We start from the raw sequence: 18119 nt of genomic DNA, 5'->3' as shown, positions 1-18119 counted from the left end.
TGGCCCAATGGCCATCCATAGCCACGTCGGCAGTGACCTCTTTGAGGGCTGCCGTCCATCGGTCCGGTGAAGGACTTGTACCGCTCCGCCCCCGCCAGACAGTGGCCTTTTCTTCGGGGCAGCTGATATAGCTCATGGACGTCGCGCCCAAAGGTTCCGCAGCTAGACCATTACCTCATGTCCACTCCCACACCCATCCGCCCGTCTCCAGTTGCTCGCCCTCCTCACGCGGCGGACATGCGAATTCGGACTTGACGCCAGGCCGACAAGCAAAACGGTGCGTCTCGCCCGAAAGCACCAGCTCGTATCGGGTACCCGTGAGCTCTGCTGTGAGCTCTGCCCCACGCACGTATATTAACCCTCTTCAGCTTGAACAGGGCTTACCCGCCCTACGGTGAAGCCGAGGCGGCGCAGTCCGTCCGAGAGCTGCGCCGTTCGCGTCCGCTGGGTGGGAGGTACGGTCTCGTTGGCCGTCACAAGCAGGGGCAGCGCAATATCTCCGCCTGGTTCGAGGATCAGGATGGGGACATTGCCAGCGGCGCGGGCGAGGTCTAGCGCAGCAGCGACCAGCTCGAGGTAGCTCGCCAGTGTGACTCTGTGATCAGCTCATGTTTAGGTTATCGCTCACCCAGGACGTAGTACTCTGGCAAGCTCTGGCTGATCGGCCTCCGTTTCTTCTACATCAGGAGGCTTGTTCTCCTCGCGCTCCCCGGGCATGGTGAGCAGACCCAAAATGTCGTACAACACGACTAGGGATGGCGGAGCAACCTTAGCCCCCTCACTCCCTAGGACAGCGATGAGGAGTCTGAGATGCCCGAAGGAGGGCGCGTACCGAACATCAGTGCGGCGCAGGCGATCGAGCAAGTCATAAGAGTGGGAGCGGAGGAAGGGCGGATCCTGCTCCTCCAGTGCGAGATGGAGTTGTTCCCGCGGACCAGTAAGGACTAGCGCGTGCGGCCGAGGCTGGAGGGCATACAGCGCTGCGTATGTAGAAATAGCGGTGGAAGTATGCTCACTCGCCTCGAAGGCCGGGATGTCCGCAAGGGCGAGGAAGGCGTCTGCGGCGCTCAGCGGCGCGCTTGGGGGCAGAGGGCCGAGAATCGCGGTATGTTTCGGGAGCGGTGTCGACGGTGCATCGAAGCCGAGGAGGGCGCGTGCGGCTACCTCGCGCCCCTTCGTCGTGTCTGAAGGCGGTAGGAGCGCGGAGAGGGGGAGCGCGATGGCGCTGGCCATTGTTCCACTTGGGTGTTGTCGAGGAGATCGAATGAGGGGACGAGTGGAGGTTGACGAGGTGCGGGGTGGAATGCGGGGTAGGACATCGCCGGCGGTTTATCCGGCCCACCGCGGATTGGAAGCCGAGCTCCGCGAGCGGAGATGCCGGGGCCGAGCGGGCCGAGGGTTACTTCGAGCTTCGACGTCGGCTCGTCGCCTCTCATTCTCACAACGAACACTTCATCATGGGCAGTGAGTACTGGTGTGAGCGAGAAATGTGGCGGCCTCCCGGGCAAGCACGGCAATGTCGGGCGCCAAATCCTCGCCTCCCGCACCTGACGGGTGCTCTGCATCTGTCGCTATCCCCGCGATTCCGCTGACCGCAGAAATCATTCAGTGAGCCGCGCCATCGCCTACCCCACGCCGCCCCTAACGCCAGCATCGTCCTCTGGAAGCTCAAGCCGTGTGCCACGGACGCAGAGGCCGACGCGGCCAAGGAGTCGATCAAGCAGCTGCTCAAGGTGCCCGGCCCGCTGAGCATGCACATTGGCCCGCCTGAGATCGAGGCGAGGACGCAGGGCTGGAACTGGGGCCTGTACTCTGTGTTCGAGGACCGCGCCGCGCTCGACAAGTATGCCGTCAGTGACGCGCACATGGACTGCGTTCGCGACCACGTCCGCCCCCACATGGCTGGTGAGTGCCCGGCGAAGAGGTCTCTAATACATAGAGGTCATGGCGTACGACTGGGAGATCAGCGACAAGACAGGTTACTAGAAGAAGTATGCAGGCATTGCATGGTACAAGTGGAGCGCAGGCGGGTTGTGAGATGATTGACCGTCCTGACCACCGCCTTGCACCATTCCTCTGATTGACTGATTCCGCACCTTTTTGAACCGTTACGAAGCATATTGCATGTCATGATCTAGTACAGTCAAAATTACACCTTGTACACCGTGCCCTCAGTCTCCATCAACTCATTGAGGTCGGCCATCTTTCGCACGGCCGCCTTGCCCTCGTTCGTGCCGAACATGTCTTCGTTCGCCAGTCCCTCGTTGACGAGTGGGAGCATGTCGGTGAACGAAATATAGCCTTCAGCCATGGATTCGTGCTCGAATACCACGCCCAAGCGCTCCCGGAACAAGTTGAGGCGCTCTGGCGTGATGTTGCTCAGGTTGTCCGCCACAGCCTCTGCCTCCTCAGCCTCGGCCATCTCAATGTCACCGTCGGCCAGGGCCTCGGCGGCAGCAGCCTCGGCTTCATCCTCCGCATCCGCATGAGACTGGCCACGGCGTCGCTGGCTCCTCTCAAGACGCTCCGCCTTCTCTCGTGCACGCTGGCGGTCGATCTCAGTCGGCGCCGCAATCTCCTCCTCCAGGAGTTCCTCCTCGTCGTCGCTGTCCGATTCGTCATCGTCTCGCGCGCCGCCGCCGTTGAGCTTGCGACGCTTTCGGCGCTCATGGCGGACTACTTCCTTGAAAAGTGCGAAGCGGAGAAGTTCCTCAGCCGCGATAGCATCCCTCTCGTCCACCTCCCTTGATAGTCGTGCCTTGGCATGGGCTGTGGCCAGACGAATGAGAGTTTCGAGAGTACGAGCAGTCAAAGGCGATGTCTATGGTCAGTCTGTGCCACAAATGACGAGACTTACCCTTCGCTGGTTAGATGCAAGGTCGTCGTTGCGAAGACCCGCATACACGCCGACAATCCAGTCGGCGGCGCCCTTCGTGAGGGTAGGGTGAATGCGACTCTTGGCGTACTGGATGTACTTCTTCACAAAGGCGATCGAGAGCACCTCCTTCTTCTTGTTTGAGCCGCGACCGCGAGTGGTTGTCACACCACCGTGAAGGAGGGGGTTGTATCGCTCGTAAACCGGCGTCTCAGTGGTGGTCGTCTCGTGAACGTCACCACCGACGTCGAGGTGCTGCTGAATGTTCTCGACGGCAGGCGTGCCCTCCTGAACGCCAGGCTGGAGGTATCGGTGCATGCGAAGAACATGCTCCGAGATTTGGCGGTCGCGTTGTTCGTCCGAGTCGTCTGTGACAACAAACAGCAGATCGAAACGCGAGAGCAGGGAATCGGGCAGAGCAATGTTGCGGTGGGGGTCCTTGTGAACATCGTACTGGCCGTAAATGGGATTGGCAGCCGCGACGACGGAGCATCGAGCATTGAGGGTGGTGTGAATGCCAGCCTTGGCAATGGTGACGGTTTGTTGCTCCATGACTTCGTGAATAGCGACACGGTCCACATCGCTCATCTTGTCGAACTCGTCAATGCACACGACACCGCGGTCGGCCAAGACCATCGCACCGGCTTCGAGGCGACGCTCGCCTGTGTCCTTGTCAGTGGTCACAGCGGCCGTGAGACCAACTCCGGACGAGCCACGACCAGTGGTGGCAATTGCCAGCGGAGCCGTGTTCAGAACGAAGCGCAACATTTGCGACTTGGCGGTAGAAGGGTCACCGACCATCAGGATGTTGATGTCTCCACGGATATGGCCGCCGTTCTTGAGATTCTTCTCCTCACCGCCGAGCAGGAGCAGGAGAATGGCCTGTTTGATGTACTGGTAGCCATAAATGGATGGCGCTAAGCTCTCTGAAAGTAGCTTGAAGAGATTCTTCTTTCGTGACACGAGGTTGATGTTGCGGATGTCATCGTCGGTCAGAGGTGTGTGAGCGATACCGCCCCCCTGCTTGGACGACAGAAGAATGACGTTGTTGGCGATGAGTGCAGTGCTAGTGTCAGCTGGAGGTCAACGCACGGCAGCTCACTGAAATCCGCGGGACCCCTGACCCCCACCAGACGACTTGTATACGCCCACAAGCTGAATGCGGTCTCCCGGCTTGCAGACGTCTACCAGGTCGTCTGCAAGCACAACCTCGATACCTCGGGGCAGCTGACCTGGTGGTGCACGTTCCGGCATCTCCTGGATATTGATTGTCTGGCTGTCGCGGAAGGTGGAGAGACCATACTCCATCAATAGGGCGTGACCTTCGCCGTCGTCCGTGGGAATCACCGTGGTGGAGCCTGTGAGTGTTGAGGAAGGTGCGATCATAGTACCGTCGTGGTAAGATCGGCTGTGGAACTTCTTCGTTGGGGGGCAGTAGTGAATGGACTTGAGCATCTTGGGGCGAACAAGCGAGCCTGGTTATCAGCATCCGACTCATACTGGCAAGTGGACTGCTCACATCGGGTCACGATACCCTCAAGCGAAACCATCTTGCCGATCTGGTGACTCCTCAATGTTCGCGGGTTGCAGTGCTGCTGCCCAAACGACCCACGCAAGCCCACGTAATCTGGAGTCAGCCAAGGGCAAAGTATGGTAAGCTTACAGTCTTTGTCGCGGACGTTGTGGCGAGCCGGGTCGTGGAGCGCCTGGACCATTTGACGAACAGCAGCCTCGAGCGCAGGAAAGAAGGCGGTAGGCTGGAGCAGCAGCCCATCGGCGTACGTGCGGTCGTAATCGCGCAGGTCATCGAGGTTTACAATCAAACGCTGCTGTTCCATGTCGAGCATACGCTTGATATCGCCTCGGTAGTTGTAGTTCGCCTGATTCTACATGTTAGTGGCAGCCACAAATATGAGGTCCATGCTCACCTCATCATCGAGGAACTCGACAAACTGGCGCGCGCGGTCGCGCATAAGGTCGTCAGCCGCAACGAGCGCAGCATCCTGCGTGGGCGCCTCAGCCATACTGGATGGAGGTCAGAGGGGCGAGAGGAGGAGTATCGGTGGAGAAGAGAGGAGAGAAGACAATGAAATGATGTGGTTGGGTGAGAGCGACGCGTCAAATGACATTCAGGGTCCACACGCACACCTCACCCAGCGAGAATGAGACGCGTCGCGTGGATCGAGGTGCCAAGCTAAGTACACATAATACTTTGGGATTGATAACACCACGTGTACTGGAGTCCCCGCACTTACAGCTGGGTGCTTCTGGGAGGTTCCGCGTTCCTGACCACCAGCTCGTCCCTCGCCGTCATCACCCAAGTCGTCCTCGCCGCCGTCGTTGATTTCGCTCCTGCCGTACTTCACCTTCCATCTTACTCTTCACAACTCTTCACCCTACATCTCTTTTCAAAAATGTCTGAGGCAGAGCAGCTCAAGGCCCAGGCCAACAAGGCCTTCGCGGCGAAGAACTACCCCGACGCCATCAAGCTCTATTCCGACGCAATTGCTCTCGACCCCTCCAACCACGTCCTTTACTCCAACCGCGCAGCGGCCAAGTCTGGCAGTCGCGACTACCAGGGTGCTCTTGAGGATGCGGAAAAGGTGAGTCGCAATCTGTGCTCCCAGCATAGCAGCTCTTGTCACTGGAGTACACCGTTGACACCAGTGCATCGAGATCAACCCTCAGTTCTCCAAGGGCTTCCTGCGCAAGGGCGCGGCCCTGCACGGTCTCCGCCAGTACCCGGAGGCAGTCATGGCCTACGAGGAAGGTCTGCAGGTTGAGCCCGAGAGTGCACTTCTTAAGAAGGGCCTCGCTGAGGTCCAGAAGGTCATGGACCAGGAGATGGGCGGGCCGAACGATGGAATGGGCATGGGCCAGCTCTTTGGTGACCCGCAACTTAAGGCCAAGCTCGCGGCCAACCCCAAGACGGCGGAGATGATGCGGGACCCTTCGTTTGCGGCCAAGATCGACCAGATTGCCGCCTCGGGTGGCAAGACCGACATGACCCAGCTGTTTGGTGACCCGCGCATGCTTACCGTCCTGGGCGTCCTCATGGGCGTTGACATTGTGAGCAAACATACCGTGATGGGCTCGCGCTAATATCCAGTCCGCTATGGAGCGCCCAGAGGGCTCGAACGAGATGCCCCCGGGAGCGACACCTGCGCAGCCCTCGTTCCAGGAGCAGAAGGCGCCTTCCCCGCCCACGGCCCGCTCACCCTCGCCCGAGAAGAAGGCCAAGGAGGAGCCTAAGGAGGAACCCATGGATGTCGACGACGATGACGCCAAGGCTAAGAAGGAGGCCGATGAGATCAAGCTGCAGGGAAACGCCGCCTACAAGTCCAGGAAGTTCGACGAAGCGGTCTCGCTCTACAGCAAGGCGTGGGAGACATACCCCAAGGACGTCACCTACCTCCTCAACCTGAGCGCCGTGTACTTTGAGCAGGGCGACTTGGCAAAGTGCATTGAGACCGCTGAGAAGGTGATCGAGGAGGGCAGAGAGCTTCGCGCCGACTACAAGACGTACGCCAAGGCATACGGGCGCATCGGTAACGCCTACAACAAGCAGGGCGACCTGGTTAACGCCATCAAGTTCTACCAGAAGTCGCTGACCGAGCACCGGACGCCGGACATCCTGGGCAAGTTGCGCGAGGCTGAGAAGGCCAAGATCGAGGCGGACAAGCAGGCGTACATTGACCCCGCAAAGTCGGACGAGGCACGTGAGGTGGGGAACGCCGAGTTCAAGGCGGGCAAGTTCGCCGACGCTGTTAAGAGCTACACCGAGGCTATTAAGCGTTTGCCAAATGACCCTCGCGCGTACAACAACCGCGCAGCAGCATACCAGAAGCTGATGGCGCTCCCGGAGGCGCTTAAGGACGCCGAGGAGGCAATTAAATGTGACGCCACCTTTGTCAAGGCGTACATCCGCAAGGCGCTCGTGCAGCAGGCGATGCGGGACAACACCAAGGCTCTCGAGACGCTGCAGCGGGCCATGGACGCCGACACCGAGGGCAAGCACTCCAAGGAGATCAGCAGCAACATGAACCGCGTCATGCAGGAGCTCCAGGCGCAGCGCTCAACGGAGACAGACGAGGAGACGTACTCGCGTGCGATGCGCGACCCGGAGGTCGCCGAGATCATGGCCGACCCGATCATGCGCCAGATTCTGTCGGACGCGCAGCAGAACCCCTCGGCACTCATGGACCACATGAAGAACCCAATGATCTCTCAGAAGATCCAGAAGCTCATCAACGCTGGCATCATCCGCACGCGGTAAACGCATATGTAGAGGTAATAGGCTGTCGTCGTTCTTGTTCGTCGAGAGTAGAGTAGTGCATCATGTCATTAGTGTAGTCATTCCATGAGAGCGAGCTGCGGAGGCATTTTTCCATAGTGAACATGCGGGCCGGTGGAGGCGCGTTACTCGACTCTGATCACAACTTTGGTTTGGATCTCTAACCTCAACTAATCCCACGACGCGCCCGAGTGATCTTCTTTCTGATGCTCGGTGCGCATGTATGGAAACGAGCAAATTCCATTCGGACCTTGCCCATTGCTCGTTTCGCGCTCTCCCGTTCGGTCACCACGGCCCTCGGCTCGACCGATTCGATCAGCACGCAAAGCAGCTCTGAGCAACGACCAGTGGCGCCGAGCGGAGCTACGGAGTCCGTGTCTAGACTTCCTCTTGAATCTCCCGGCGGCGCATTAGAACCCTCCTCTTCTGGCCACACGAGGCCGCCCTCAGCAAGATGGTGGCTCTGCTCGTCCCTCCAGTCCATCCAGGCAACACATCCCCGTACGACTAGTTCTGTCACCTTCCTCACGCTAATGCCAGACTATCAGGAGATATTCATTCCCTCTCGCCTTCTCCTCGATGCGCTACTGGTCCCACTAAACAGCCGCGGCGGGGCGATAATGGCCGACGATCTGGCCAACGCAGTCGAGCGCGAGAACCCGGAGTATAGGAATGCGCGTGTGACGCTCGCGCAGCGTCTCCTTAAGGACGGCGACCGGCTGTTGACTCTTGGTGAAGTTGAGAACGCTATAGGCACGAAGGTGAGCCGGTACAGGAACGTGTTGACACCAGAACAACTTCGTGTGGACGACGATCTGGGCGCTTCTGCAGAAGTACAAGAGCCCGGGATTAGAAAGCCTCACAGAGGAGGAAATCTCGCGCGAGCTCTTCGACCGGTTACCAAGTCTGGGAATCAATAAGGCGCACGCACTGTAAGAGATTCTCGACCGCAAGTTGCTCATTTCAGCGCATATAGTGGACATCGGACGCTGGAGGACTTGTTGGAAGAACCGCGGGTCAAGCCAAAAGTCAAGAACTTCATCAAGCTTCTGAAAGTACAGGACCGTGCCATTTCGCGCGCCGAGGTAGAAGAATACCGAGAACGGCTAGGCCAGGCCCTCAGCAGCGCCGACACAAAGTGTGCGCCCGCATCGCGTGCGAGCTGACGGTAGACAACTTTGAACTGGTCGGGGCATACCGCCGCGGTGCTGCGTACTCGCAGTCGATCAACGTGCTTGTGTGGCACGACGCATTTGAGCGTCCAGAGCAGGAGTCGGGCATCCGGGACCTTTATCGCACTCTTGAGAAAGAGGGGATCTTCCGGCTAGACAATATGCTCATGAGCGGGCCGAATTCCCCCCCAACACACGTGCAGATGGGAGGATTTAGCTCGCTCGGAGAGGACCGTCCCCTTCGCCATCTGGAAATACGGATCGTGCCCATGGAGAGTGTCCCGTACCGACTGTTTTGGGACACTGGTGCGGAATGGCTTGTGAGGCACATGGTTTTGGAGGCGCGGAAGCGGTGAGTCTCTCGCATTTCTGCGCTGATAGCAGCGGCCTCAAGCTTTGGCCCGGCGGCATGCAGCCACTTGGACAAGGGGTGGGTCCGAGGTATGAACACAGCTGATATAGCGTCCCCCCAAGACGGCGATTCTTGTGGACGACGAACGCGAGCTCTTCCAGCTCCTCGACGTGCCATGGATCGAGGTGAGCTGAGCCGCGCCAAAGCGCCAAAGCTTACCGCAGCCCACACAACGTGGCTACAAGAACGTACAAGCGACGCTGCCCAAACTGCGCGCATGGTCGTCCGCGTCCCGCCCATCATCCGACTACCTCCGCCGCGTGCTCAGCCAGGCAACTGTCGTCAAGCCTGATCGCGTGCACCCCACCAACGTGTCTGAGATTGTCGCCGCCTCACGTCTCCCTGTCCCGAAGGAGCGGACGCACGACGTGCCTGCCTTCCCCAAGATCGATATCGAGGGCGCGACCGCCGACATTGAGATGGTGCAGAGACGTGCCGCTGCCAGCCTCTCTCGCGGGCGCTTCGAGAAGGGGAATCTCGCGCGTCTTCAGCGCCGGCATCGCAATGATGCGTCTGTGGATGAGTCTGGGTCGACGGAGTAGATCATCAGGTTGTTTTTAAGTCGTCACAGCATATGCATCATCCCCATCACAACGGATCATGACGGTGCCTCCACCTGCCAGGTCCAGACCCTGTCACAATCGATTGCCACCCAACCTGCATCCAAATCCGGACGTGAACTCGACTCCGCACTTTATTCCACTGCACACGCGCGTAGCAAGCCACGCTGTCAATATCTCTTTCACCATGACTGCGGGCTACGTCCCGCTGGCAACCTCGCCTCCGGGCGCAGTATCTGCATTAGCAGATGACCGACATGCTCCCGAAGTGGACGAGGCTGCTGTGGTCGTGGCGGGCGAGGACAGCGTCACGCCCTTCGTGTGGTGGCTCGTCAGCGCTGCAGCCATCTCCGGACTTCTATTTGGGTATGTATTACCCTCCCGTGCATGCTGACAGCAGCTACGATACCGGGGTCATCAGCGGGACGCTGTAAGCCTTACCGCACAGGAGCTAAGCTGACACCAGCGTTGTGATCGGGACCGACCTCGGCGCCAAGCTAACAATTATCCAGAAGGAGGCAATCACGAGCGCGACGACGCTGGGTGCACTCCTTGGTGGCTTGGGCGCCGGCGCGCTTTCGGACGCGCGCGGGCGCAAAGACATCCTCTTCCTCGCCAACATCGTCTTCATCGCCGGCGCGCTCCTGCAGGCCGCCGCGCACTCCGTCTCCATCATGGTGGCCGGGAGGTTCGTCGTCGGCCTCGGAGTGGGCCTTGCATCCTGCATCGCCCCGCTGTACATTGGCGAGCTGGCGCCGACACGCATGCGCGGCCGCCTCGTCACGGTCAATGCGGTCGTGTGCACATTCGGACAGGTCGTGGCGTACTGTACGTCTCTGGACGACGGGGAACTGACGGCAGCGATTGGTGCTCTATTCGCGCGCTCGCCCGCCGGATGGCGGTGGATGGTCGGCCTCGGCGCGCTGCCGGCTGCTGTGCAGCTTGTGGCTCTTGGCTTCCTCCCTGAGTCGCGTATGTCTGAACGAGAACCAAGCTGATGGCAGCCCGCATCCTACTCCTCCGCGGCGATACGCGCGCCGTCGAGCGCATCCTTTCGCGTGTATATCCCCTCGCGACGAAGGACGACGTGGTCCGCAAAGTCGAGATCATGACGCGCGCCGTTGCGCAGAGCGTCCAAGTCGAGCGGACGACGACAGTGCGCGAGCGGGCGGCAAGCTTGTTCCACGTCGGCGCGTACCGGAGGGCATTGAGTGCGTGGGCTTGGTTCAAGAGCTGACGACAGCGATCGGGTGTGGGCTGCAGGCATTGCAGCAAGCATGCGGCTTCAACACTTTGATGGTGAGCTGATAAAGGCGTTGGCATCTGACACGCAGTACTAGTATGTCTGAGACTTGAAGGCATGGGCGACATATGCATGCAGACTAACCATAGCTCGGCGTCCATCTTCGCTGCAATGGGTTTTAAGAACGCGACAGCGACAGGGCTGATTATCGCCGGTGTCAACTGCGCTTTTACACTCCTTGCTCTCAAGGTAGGTCTCTTGCTCATGCTATCTGACCGCAGATCATCGACCCCATCGGCCGCCGTCCAATCATGCTTTATACGGTGCCGCTCATGGCCTTCGCGCTGCTCGCCACGTCCTTCTTCTTCGGCCGTGCGTACTCCCCCCGTCGCCGCTAACCGCAGAGCTGACGCACGACACGGGCGGCATCCTCGTCCCCGGAACAGAGTACCCGCGCGCCCAGGCCCTCTTGGTGCTGGTGAGCATGATGCTCTTCGTTGCTGCATACGCGACCGGCAGCGGTAACATCCCATGGCAGCAGGGCGAGCTCTTCCCCCTCGAGGTCCGCGGGCTTGGCACGAGCCTGTGCACCGCCACGAACTGGTCCGCCAACTTGCTGGTGGCCGCGACGTTCCTTTCGCTCATGGAAGCGGCGACTCCCGCCGGCGCGTTTGCGCTGTACGCACTCGTGTGTGTGGCCGGGTGGGTATTCGTGTGGTGCTGCTATCCCGAGACCTCCGGGTTGAGTCTCGAGGAGGTGTCCGAGGTGTTCGCAGACGACTTTGGAATACGGAAGAGCGAGGCAATGCGGCGGGCCAAGCGAGGGGGTGTGGTATGATTGTCGAAGTGGTGTTATGTCCCACTATGTCATGGGTGCGGCCTACATCGCCAAATTTTGGGAGTGGGGCAGTCCGCGATGGTCGATCCCCGGGGATGAACGCCGAGATTCCGATCGGCCTACTCCGTCCGGCAACTAGCATTGGCGCGGTCTCAGCACCGCCCACTACCTTACTGCAATGGCAACACAGACACAGACACTGACCGCCACCGAGACTCGCCCGAGCGTCCTCCGCCTCCGCGGCGGCGACGAGGCGACCAAGCTCAAAATGGTGAACTGCCCTCTGGCGGGCTAACCCTAGCGCCAACACCTCAAAGAGCGCCTCGCGGGCGCCTTCCGCATCTTCGCTCTGCTGGGCTACGACGAGGGCGTCGCCGGCCACATCACGGTGCGCGACGTCGTCAACCCGCACGGTGGGTTTCGTCTCTGATCCACATCGAGCTGACCCCAGCCTTCTGGGTCAACCCCTACGGCGTCGCCTTCGGCCAGATGACCGCGTCCGACCTGCTGCTCATTGACCACGACGGGAACGTGCTCGGCGGCGGCCACCCGGGCGACGGACAGCTGTTCAATGCCGCCGGCTTCGCGATCCACGGGTCTATCCACCGCACGCGCCCGGATATCCATGCTGCCGCGCACTCGCACAGCTATTTCGGGAGAGCGTTTAGCTGTCTCGGCCGGAATATCGACTTGGCTTCTGTTGGTGCGTGCCGAAAGAGAGGCGTGGTGATGGCTGACCTCAGAGGGCGCGCAGTACGGCGACACCGTGCGGCTGTACGATGACTTTGGCGGTGTCGTCCTCGACGACGCCGAGGGGCAGGCGATTTGCAAGGCCCTCGGCCCGACCGGCAAGGGCGTCATTCTTCAAAACCACGGTATCCTCACAGCCGCGGGGACCGTCGACGCGGCCGTGGCATACTTTGTCCGTCTGGAGAAGCTCTGCCAGGCGCAGCTTGAGGCCGACGCCGCGGGCGGACCGCGTGTGCTCAACGACAGCGAAGTGCACGCAGTGTTTGCCGAGCAAGGCGGCGAGGAGGTGGCCTACGAGCAGGCGCAAGAGTTGTACGAATGGCTCGAGGCTGTCGACGGTGAGGACTATAAGCTATAGGGACGTAATCAGACCGTTGCACATGCGGCACATTTGTACATCAACGGGTGGAGTCTAATGAGCTTCTTACACACTGCTACTATCTCTCGTGTTCCATGCTGGACAGGCTCCTCCTCACTACTTTCTCACTACTTATTCACACGTCAAACTCCCAGCCGAAGCTACCCCAGGAAGGCGCACTGCAGCTCGAGATCGGGCTATATCGACTGACCTTCGAGGTACTCCGCAAGGCAGTCACAAGTGCACACAGCACCGTTAGGGAGGTGGCCGGAGTTGCACGTCCAGACGATGCGATCATACAAAACCTTGCTGAGTTTAGTACCCGGCAGCGACTTCTTGTTAGCCGACTGAAGAGCGGAAGCAAGCACCGGCGACACCCAATGCGGGGATGGCGAGGAAACCGCGACTTCGGGAGTCTTGCGTTTAACGCGACGCTTGGCCTTGAAAGGAAGTTTGGGTGCGTTGAGCCGCGGGCGAGCTTTCGATTTCGAGACGAGCCCGGCCGAGGTGCTTCCTGCCAGGTGATTGCCCTTGTCTAGTTTTCCCTCTACCTCATCCAAAGCTATGTTAAGGAGGTGATTGCAGTGCTCGTAGGTGAGATCCCTGTGAATGCTTTCGGACAAGAACCAAAGGCCTACCTCGACGCCGGCAAAGTTACCATGATTGAATGGACGCAGATTAACCAAGAGCTCGACTGCGCCGCAAACGAGGACAAGAGATCCAGAGGGATCAGTAGCGATATCGGGCTTGAGTTAGCTCGTTGAGCTGACAAGGCTTACAGCAATGATGAGGGTGTCAAGACTATCCGGAACATTTTTGCGGTCTGACCAACGACAGGCATCGCTGAGGAAGGCGTTGGCCACATGGTCCGCAAGCTGGCTCAATCAGTTCAACCTACAACAGACGCATACCTTCGAAACAACTTCAGGCTCCAGGCGCGAGTAGCCGGCAGGATCGTATACCACTAACAACTGGGGAGTGAAAAGCAGTACGAACCAGCGATTGTACATCTCGAAGACGAAAATGACGCGGTCGAGCTCGTGAACATTGAACTGTTTGTTGGGGTGAGCTCACGAATACTTATCCTTTCACACTCACGTTGGGGAGCCCAATAACCTCAAGAGCGATCCGCAGGAAGTCGTCCGCCTTGGCCTTGGAGTGACAAGTGCAGGCTGGATAGAGCGCGTTGGAGAACCGCGTCCCGCACAGGAGCACATAGCTAGGAGCGCAGATTGTACTGAGGAAGGTGTGGATGATGCGGGAGCCTGCGGCACGCACAGAGTCGACGTCGAAGCCGTGGCTGTGCGCAGTCACATCCGTCCAGAGTGAGCCGTCCCTGTCAGCCGTTATCGCGCGAGCAGAAGGGCTGGTGTGATCATCATTCTTGGTCTTGCCATCATCCTTGTGCTCTGACCTGGGGTTCGCCGAGCACAAGTCGCCTTCCTCGCGTTCTGCAAGAGACGCATGAACCGGGCCCTCCCAAACGCCGCTTGAGTACCATCTGTCAACAATCGACTGAGAAGTAGACTGCCGTTAGCATTACTCAACTATGAGCAACAATGTATCAATGCCTTCAAGGAACACTCACTTCAAGCGGAGGAAGAACGTCGAGGACGGTCTGGCGCCACATCTCAGCCGGAATTTCGGGCTCAGCCAACGATTCAGCCTGGACCGCTGCGCTCGTCTTGTCTGGATGGGGAGGTTTGATCTTGTTCTTGGCAAGCTTAGGCTTGGGAGGGGAAGGATGTGCTGATGACGAGGATGCTGCGCCCAACATATCCGACATTGTAGTGGAGGAAGAGGAGGTAGAAAAGAGGGTGCTAGGACCGGGTGAGTATGGAAGGGAAGAGGAAGAAGAGGAGGAGGTAAGGCTGGGGCCCGCCGAAGAGGTCCGCATCGTGAAGAGCAGAGATGTGATCGATACTTCAGAAGAGATGAAGAAGTGGTGGGGGATGATGAGAACGATGAGGATGATGAGGATGATGATGAGAAGAATGAGAAGAGGTCGGTGAAAAGGAAAGGAAGACTTTGTTCTGGGCGGTGACAAACAGCGTCTTGGGTGCTGGGTGGCGAGGCGCGAGGACGCGATCACACGAGTGATGTAATGTCACTCGCCCGCTCCTTAACGCCACGCGACGACGCGACACGCGACAGAGTGCGGATGTGTTGCCGCGCTCCGGAGTGCTGTATCAGTCTCCGCGTATGGCTGTGTGTGCGCGTGTGTGATGTGTGTCTGCCAGAGACCAGAGGCTAGAATTCGAAACGGGAGGGCCGTGCGGATTAACCTCCATTTGCGCCATCCTCGATTTGCTCGTGGCCCCTATCCGTTCGTGGCGCAGACACGCTGTCGGCGAGTCGGGTGGGGTGTACGAAGGTGACACGTGTATCGCCGTCTTCAAGAACTGTTTCATGCGGCTAGGCATACCGCCTGGATCAGCGGGCTCGATAGACCCACCGAAAGGAGTATCGACCTCAAAATCAGTCGCGTCTACCGACCCTCATTCCGCTCCTATGGTTTGGCACATGGACCGAGATACACCCGGAAGCATCAATTCATCATGGCTGGAGTGACGCCACCAACTCTGTCGGCCGCTGCCTCTGCCTCATAAACATAGTCTGCAAAGGCGGTGTATCGATTCTCGGGTCCCGCCTCAGCCCGAATAAAAAAATGGACGTGAAAGGCGCATCTGCGCTGATAGATACAACGGTGACGAAGTGCGAGGCTATCACTTGATAAGGTACCCCTGTCAAGCATACGCGATGTTGGAGTCTCGATCAGAGCAATGAGCAATAGGCGTGAGGCGTGATTCCCGGAGTTTCAACAAGGAGCACCGGCCACGATTATTGAGTCTGCGGAGTGTTGGTTCTGGGGTGCCCGGGATTGGTGCGATGCGAAGCTTCAGTCGCAAGCTCCCAAAAGCGGGCCGTGCATGCTTACTCGGTTGAGCACAGCTCCAAGGTGCGTGCGGTCAGCGCATTCCTTGAGGAATACCCTCTCTCAACGCCAGCGGCATTGCTGTACTTATCACCTCAGAGCAGGTCGTGGGAGATGGTGTAAACAGTGACCACAATGCTGTCTCCCAGCCTTCATGGAAGTGGACAGTCATCTATGGGATAGAGTAGGAGCGTGTCGGTGTGTGGGTGGTTTTGCATTGTTTAGCTCGCAACAAGGGGTAACGGAGCTGAGAGACACGGGAGTGAGCCCAGGTGTATTGAGTGAGATCCGTTGGCATGGAGGCGGCATGTCGCTTCGCCGGCTTGCCGGCTGCTTGGTGTTCGGGTTCTGGCGTTTTGGGCCGATGGCGTAAGGGCAGAAGAAGTGTGGCGCTCAGCGGTGGGACGTGCAGTTGTGAGATGTGAGGCGCATGAGATGGTAGCGGCATAATCCCGATAGCCGCTCTTCGCAACCAAATACGAGACCCCCTCAAACACGGGCTACAGACTTTGAATTTCTTAGTCCGCTCTAGCTCTACAGTGTTCGTGTTTTCCTCCTCCGCGCTGCACAGCCCAGGACAACTCTCACGTGCCGGCACGCAGACTGAACTGCTCACTCTCTGACCCACTACTCAAACCAGCGAGGGGAGGACGGACGGACACATCGCACACGCCTCAGCTTCCCTCGCACCCAGCCACCATGCACCCACCTCGCTCACAGCTCACAAAGGACGCCGTGCAGACCCCACTCCCTGCCGCGCCTCATCATCACATTCATTTATCGCGCTTCATATCTCCTTCTGCTCTCTAGAGCGCACTCTCACAACACTCTTTCGTCTGTTGTCTCCCCCCTTGTATCCAGAGTCAACAATTACCATGACCCCCTTCGCCCTCGCCCTCGCTGTTGCCGCCGCAGCGGCGCCCCTCGCCCGCGCCGGTGTCTACCCCATCGCCGAGTCCATGGCCGGCGACAACTTCCTGTAAGTGAGCGCTGAAGTGAAAGTGAAATGAACGGTGGTGGGCACCGAGACAGACGGTGCAGAGGTTGCTCGAGATGGCGTCGACATCGTATGAGACGGCGCCGGCATTGATCGAGCCGGCGTGGGTGGCGTGATGGCGCTAGCAACGGTTGGGATGGTTCCCACAAATTCACAGTCCGCACTGCTTTCAGGCCTGACGGTGCACCGTTCGCCGTGGCGTCGTCCATGCAATCCGACGGAAGTAGGCATCCGAAGCTAACCTCACCAGACAGGGGTGGAACTGGCCCGACAGCTTCTACGACAACACCACCAGGTGAGCACTCCGACGCGCACTACAGAGTGCCCGCGGCTGACGAGTGCAGCGGCGAGGTGTTCTGGTATGGTACCGCTGAGTGGAACAACTCGCAACCTCTTATTTATAAGACGGCGCGGAACACCACGATCATGAAGGGTACGCTGAGCCTTACCGATTCTCGGAGTGGCACCGGAGTCCTGGCTGACCGCAGTCGACGACACCTCGACTGTCGTCGCCAACCCGTGGCACACGACCAAGCGCTTCGCACCACGCCTTCTCAGCAAGCGCGCGTATGGGGTCGGCACCGTCTGGGTCCTAGACGCGATCCACATGCCTTACGGCTGCAGTGTGTGGCCCGCGTTCTGGACTGTCGGCCCAGACTGGCCCGTTGGTAAGTACCATCGCTCGTACGTTCCTGACGTATAGGCGGTGAGATCGACATCATGGAGGGTATCCACCACCAGGCTGTCAACCAGATGGCTCTCCACTCGGCAGAGGACGGCTGCTACGCCCCACAGACTAACCAGGCCCTTATGACGGGTAACTGGGGCTCGCACAACTGCTCCATTGGCTACTCGTACGGCTCGGGGTGCACGGCCCGCGACACCGACCCCGCGTCGTACGGTGCCGCCTTCGCCGCTGCCGGTGGTGGCGTCTACGTTGCCGAGTGGGCCGCGGATGCCATCAAGATCTGGTTCATCTCGCGCCCCAATGTGCCCGCGGCTCTGACTGCCAACGCCAAGACGATCGACACGAGCATTCTCGGCACCCCCACTGGCTACTGGGGCAACAAGGACTGCACCTTTACCCGTTACTTCGGCCGTGAGTTAGATTGCTGGCCTATCTGATCCTTCCAGCCCAGACCATGATTCTCCAGACAACTCTGTGCGGTGTCTGGGCTGGTCTTGCCAGCACACTCGCTTCGAACGGATGCCCTGCCTACCCTTCCGGCGAGGACTGGTATGTTTCTGTGTCTGCCTCACCCTGACTCCAGCTACACGACCTATGTCCATGGTGACGGCTCCAACTACCGCACCGCCTACTATGAGATTAACTACGTGAACATTTTCAGCGCAGAGGTTTCGACTACACCTGGTGTTGAAGGCGGTCTCCCCGCCGACGGCCCCGTCGCTGGTAACAACAACCTCGGCCGCCAGCAGACCACCGCGGTCACTTCTTCCATCATGACCAAGTCGGACGGCGCCACCTCCCTCGTCCCGGTTACCGTCACCCAGAACATCCCCGACGTGTCGGCTGCTCCTACTGCCGCCCAGAGCGCGCGCAGCCGTGCCGAGTCGCTCGTGGGTTCCGCCTTTGCCTTTGCTGCCTTTGCCAGCATTGTCGCGGCTCTCCTTTAGATTAGAAGCAAAGCTGCGAGCGCGGTGGTCTGATGTAGGGCTGGCGGCGA

General features: G+C 59.3%; 8 protein-coding genes across 8 annotated transcripts; 5 read left to right on the top strand and 3 right to left on the bottom strand.

The window, feature by feature from the left end:
* Window positions 1-624: 624 nt before the first annotated feature.
* COLE_02168 (uncharacterized protein) lies at window positions 625-1233 on the bottom strand (the record flags this gene model as incomplete). Its single annotated transcript, XM_018427358.2, has 1 exon — window positions 625-1233. One exon carries the CDS (start codon window positions 1231-1233, stop codon window positions 625-627), a length of 609 nt encoding a protein of 202 aa, XP_018279532.1.
* Window positions 1234-1516: 283 nt separating this feature from the next.
* COLE_02167 (uncharacterized protein) lies at window positions 1517-1986 on the top strand (the record flags this gene model as incomplete). The annotated part of the gene is made up of 3 exons (XM_018426614.2): window positions 1517-1608; window positions 1652-1905; window positions 1940-1986. The coding sequence occupies 3 exons, from the start codon at window positions 1517-1519 to the stop codon at window positions 1984-1986; spliced, it is 393 nt and encodes a 130-aa protein (XP_018279533.1).
* A 163-nt stretch (window positions 1987-2149) lies between these two features.
* On the bottom strand, window positions 2150-4899 carry COLE_02166 (uncharacterized protein; the record flags this gene model as incomplete). The annotated part of the gene is made up of 6 exons (XM_018426615.2): window positions 2150-2821; window positions 2858-3941; window positions 3978-4350; window positions 4395-4502; window positions 4539-4761; window positions 4804-4899. 6 exons carry the CDS (start codon window positions 4897-4899, stop codon window positions 2150-2152), a joined length of 2556 nt encoding a protein of 851 aa, XP_018279534.1.
* A 2890-nt stretch (window positions 4900-7789) lies between these two features.
* On the top strand, window positions 7790-9295 carry COLE_02165 (uncharacterized protein; the record flags this gene model as incomplete). The annotated part of the gene is made up of 7 exons (XM_018422950.2): window positions 7790-7930; window positions 7962-8101; window positions 8137-8309; window positions 8342-8693; window positions 8726-8771; window positions 8804-8878; window positions 8918-9295. 7 exons carry the CDS (start codon window positions 7790-7792, stop codon window positions 9293-9295), a joined length of 1305 nt encoding a protein of 434 aa, XP_018279535.1.
* A 205-nt stretch (window positions 9296-9500) lies between these two features.
* On the top strand, window positions 9501-11394 carry COLE_02164 (uncharacterized protein; the record flags this gene model as incomplete). Its single annotated transcript, XM_065626193.1, has 9 exons — window positions 9501-9679; window positions 9714-9743; window positions 9780-10141; window positions 10175-10285; window positions 10318-10524; window positions 10557-10612; window positions 10701-10805; window positions 10838-10928; window positions 10961-11394. 9 exons carry the CDS (start codon window positions 9501-9503, stop codon window positions 11392-11394), a joined length of 1575 nt encoding a protein of 524 aa, XP_065482462.1.
* A 178-nt stretch (window positions 11395-11572) lies between these two features.
* COLE_02163 (uncharacterized protein) lies at window positions 11573-12502 on the top strand (the record flags this gene model as incomplete). Its single annotated transcript, XM_018427360.2, has 4 exons — window positions 11573-11665; window positions 11696-11807; window positions 11846-12097; window positions 12138-12502. 4 exons carry the CDS (start codon window positions 11573-11575, stop codon window positions 12500-12502), a joined length of 822 nt encoding a protein of 273 aa, XP_018279537.1.
* Window positions 12503-12699: 197 nt separating this feature from the next.
* COLE_02162 (uncharacterized protein) lies at window positions 12700-14288 on the bottom strand (the record flags this gene model as incomplete). The annotated part of the gene is made up of 5 exons (XM_018425329.1): window positions 12700-13248; window positions 13282-13377; window positions 13414-13554; window positions 13601-14029; window positions 14091-14288. The coding sequence occupies 5 exons, from the start codon at window positions 14286-14288 to the stop codon at window positions 12700-12702; spliced, it is 1413 nt and encodes a 470-aa protein (XP_018279538.1).
* A 2024-nt stretch (window positions 14289-16312) lies between these two features.
* Window positions 16313-18069, top strand: COLE_02161 (uncharacterized protein; the record flags this gene model as incomplete). Its single annotated transcript, XM_018426616.2, has 7 exons — window positions 16313-16416; window positions 16685-16729; window positions 16779-16867; window positions 16923-17102; window positions 17138-17533; window positions 17569-17671; window positions 17706-18069. 7 exons carry the CDS (start codon window positions 16313-16315, stop codon window positions 18067-18069), a joined length of 1281 nt encoding a protein of 426 aa, XP_018279539.1.
* Window positions 18070-18119: the final 50 nt, after the last annotated feature.

Source organism: Cutaneotrichosporon oleaginosum (assembly GCF_008065305.1).
Source record: "Cutaneotrichosporon oleaginosum strain ATCC 20508 chromosome Unknown ATCC20508_contig02, whole genome shotgun sequence".
Lineage (NCBI taxonomy): Eukaryota > Fungi > Basidiomycota > Tremellomycetes > Trichosporonales > Trichosporonaceae > Cutaneotrichosporon > Cutaneotrichosporon oleaginosum.
Note: the sequence above shows the minus strand (reverse complement) of the source record. Positions and strands in the feature narration are given on the sequence as shown.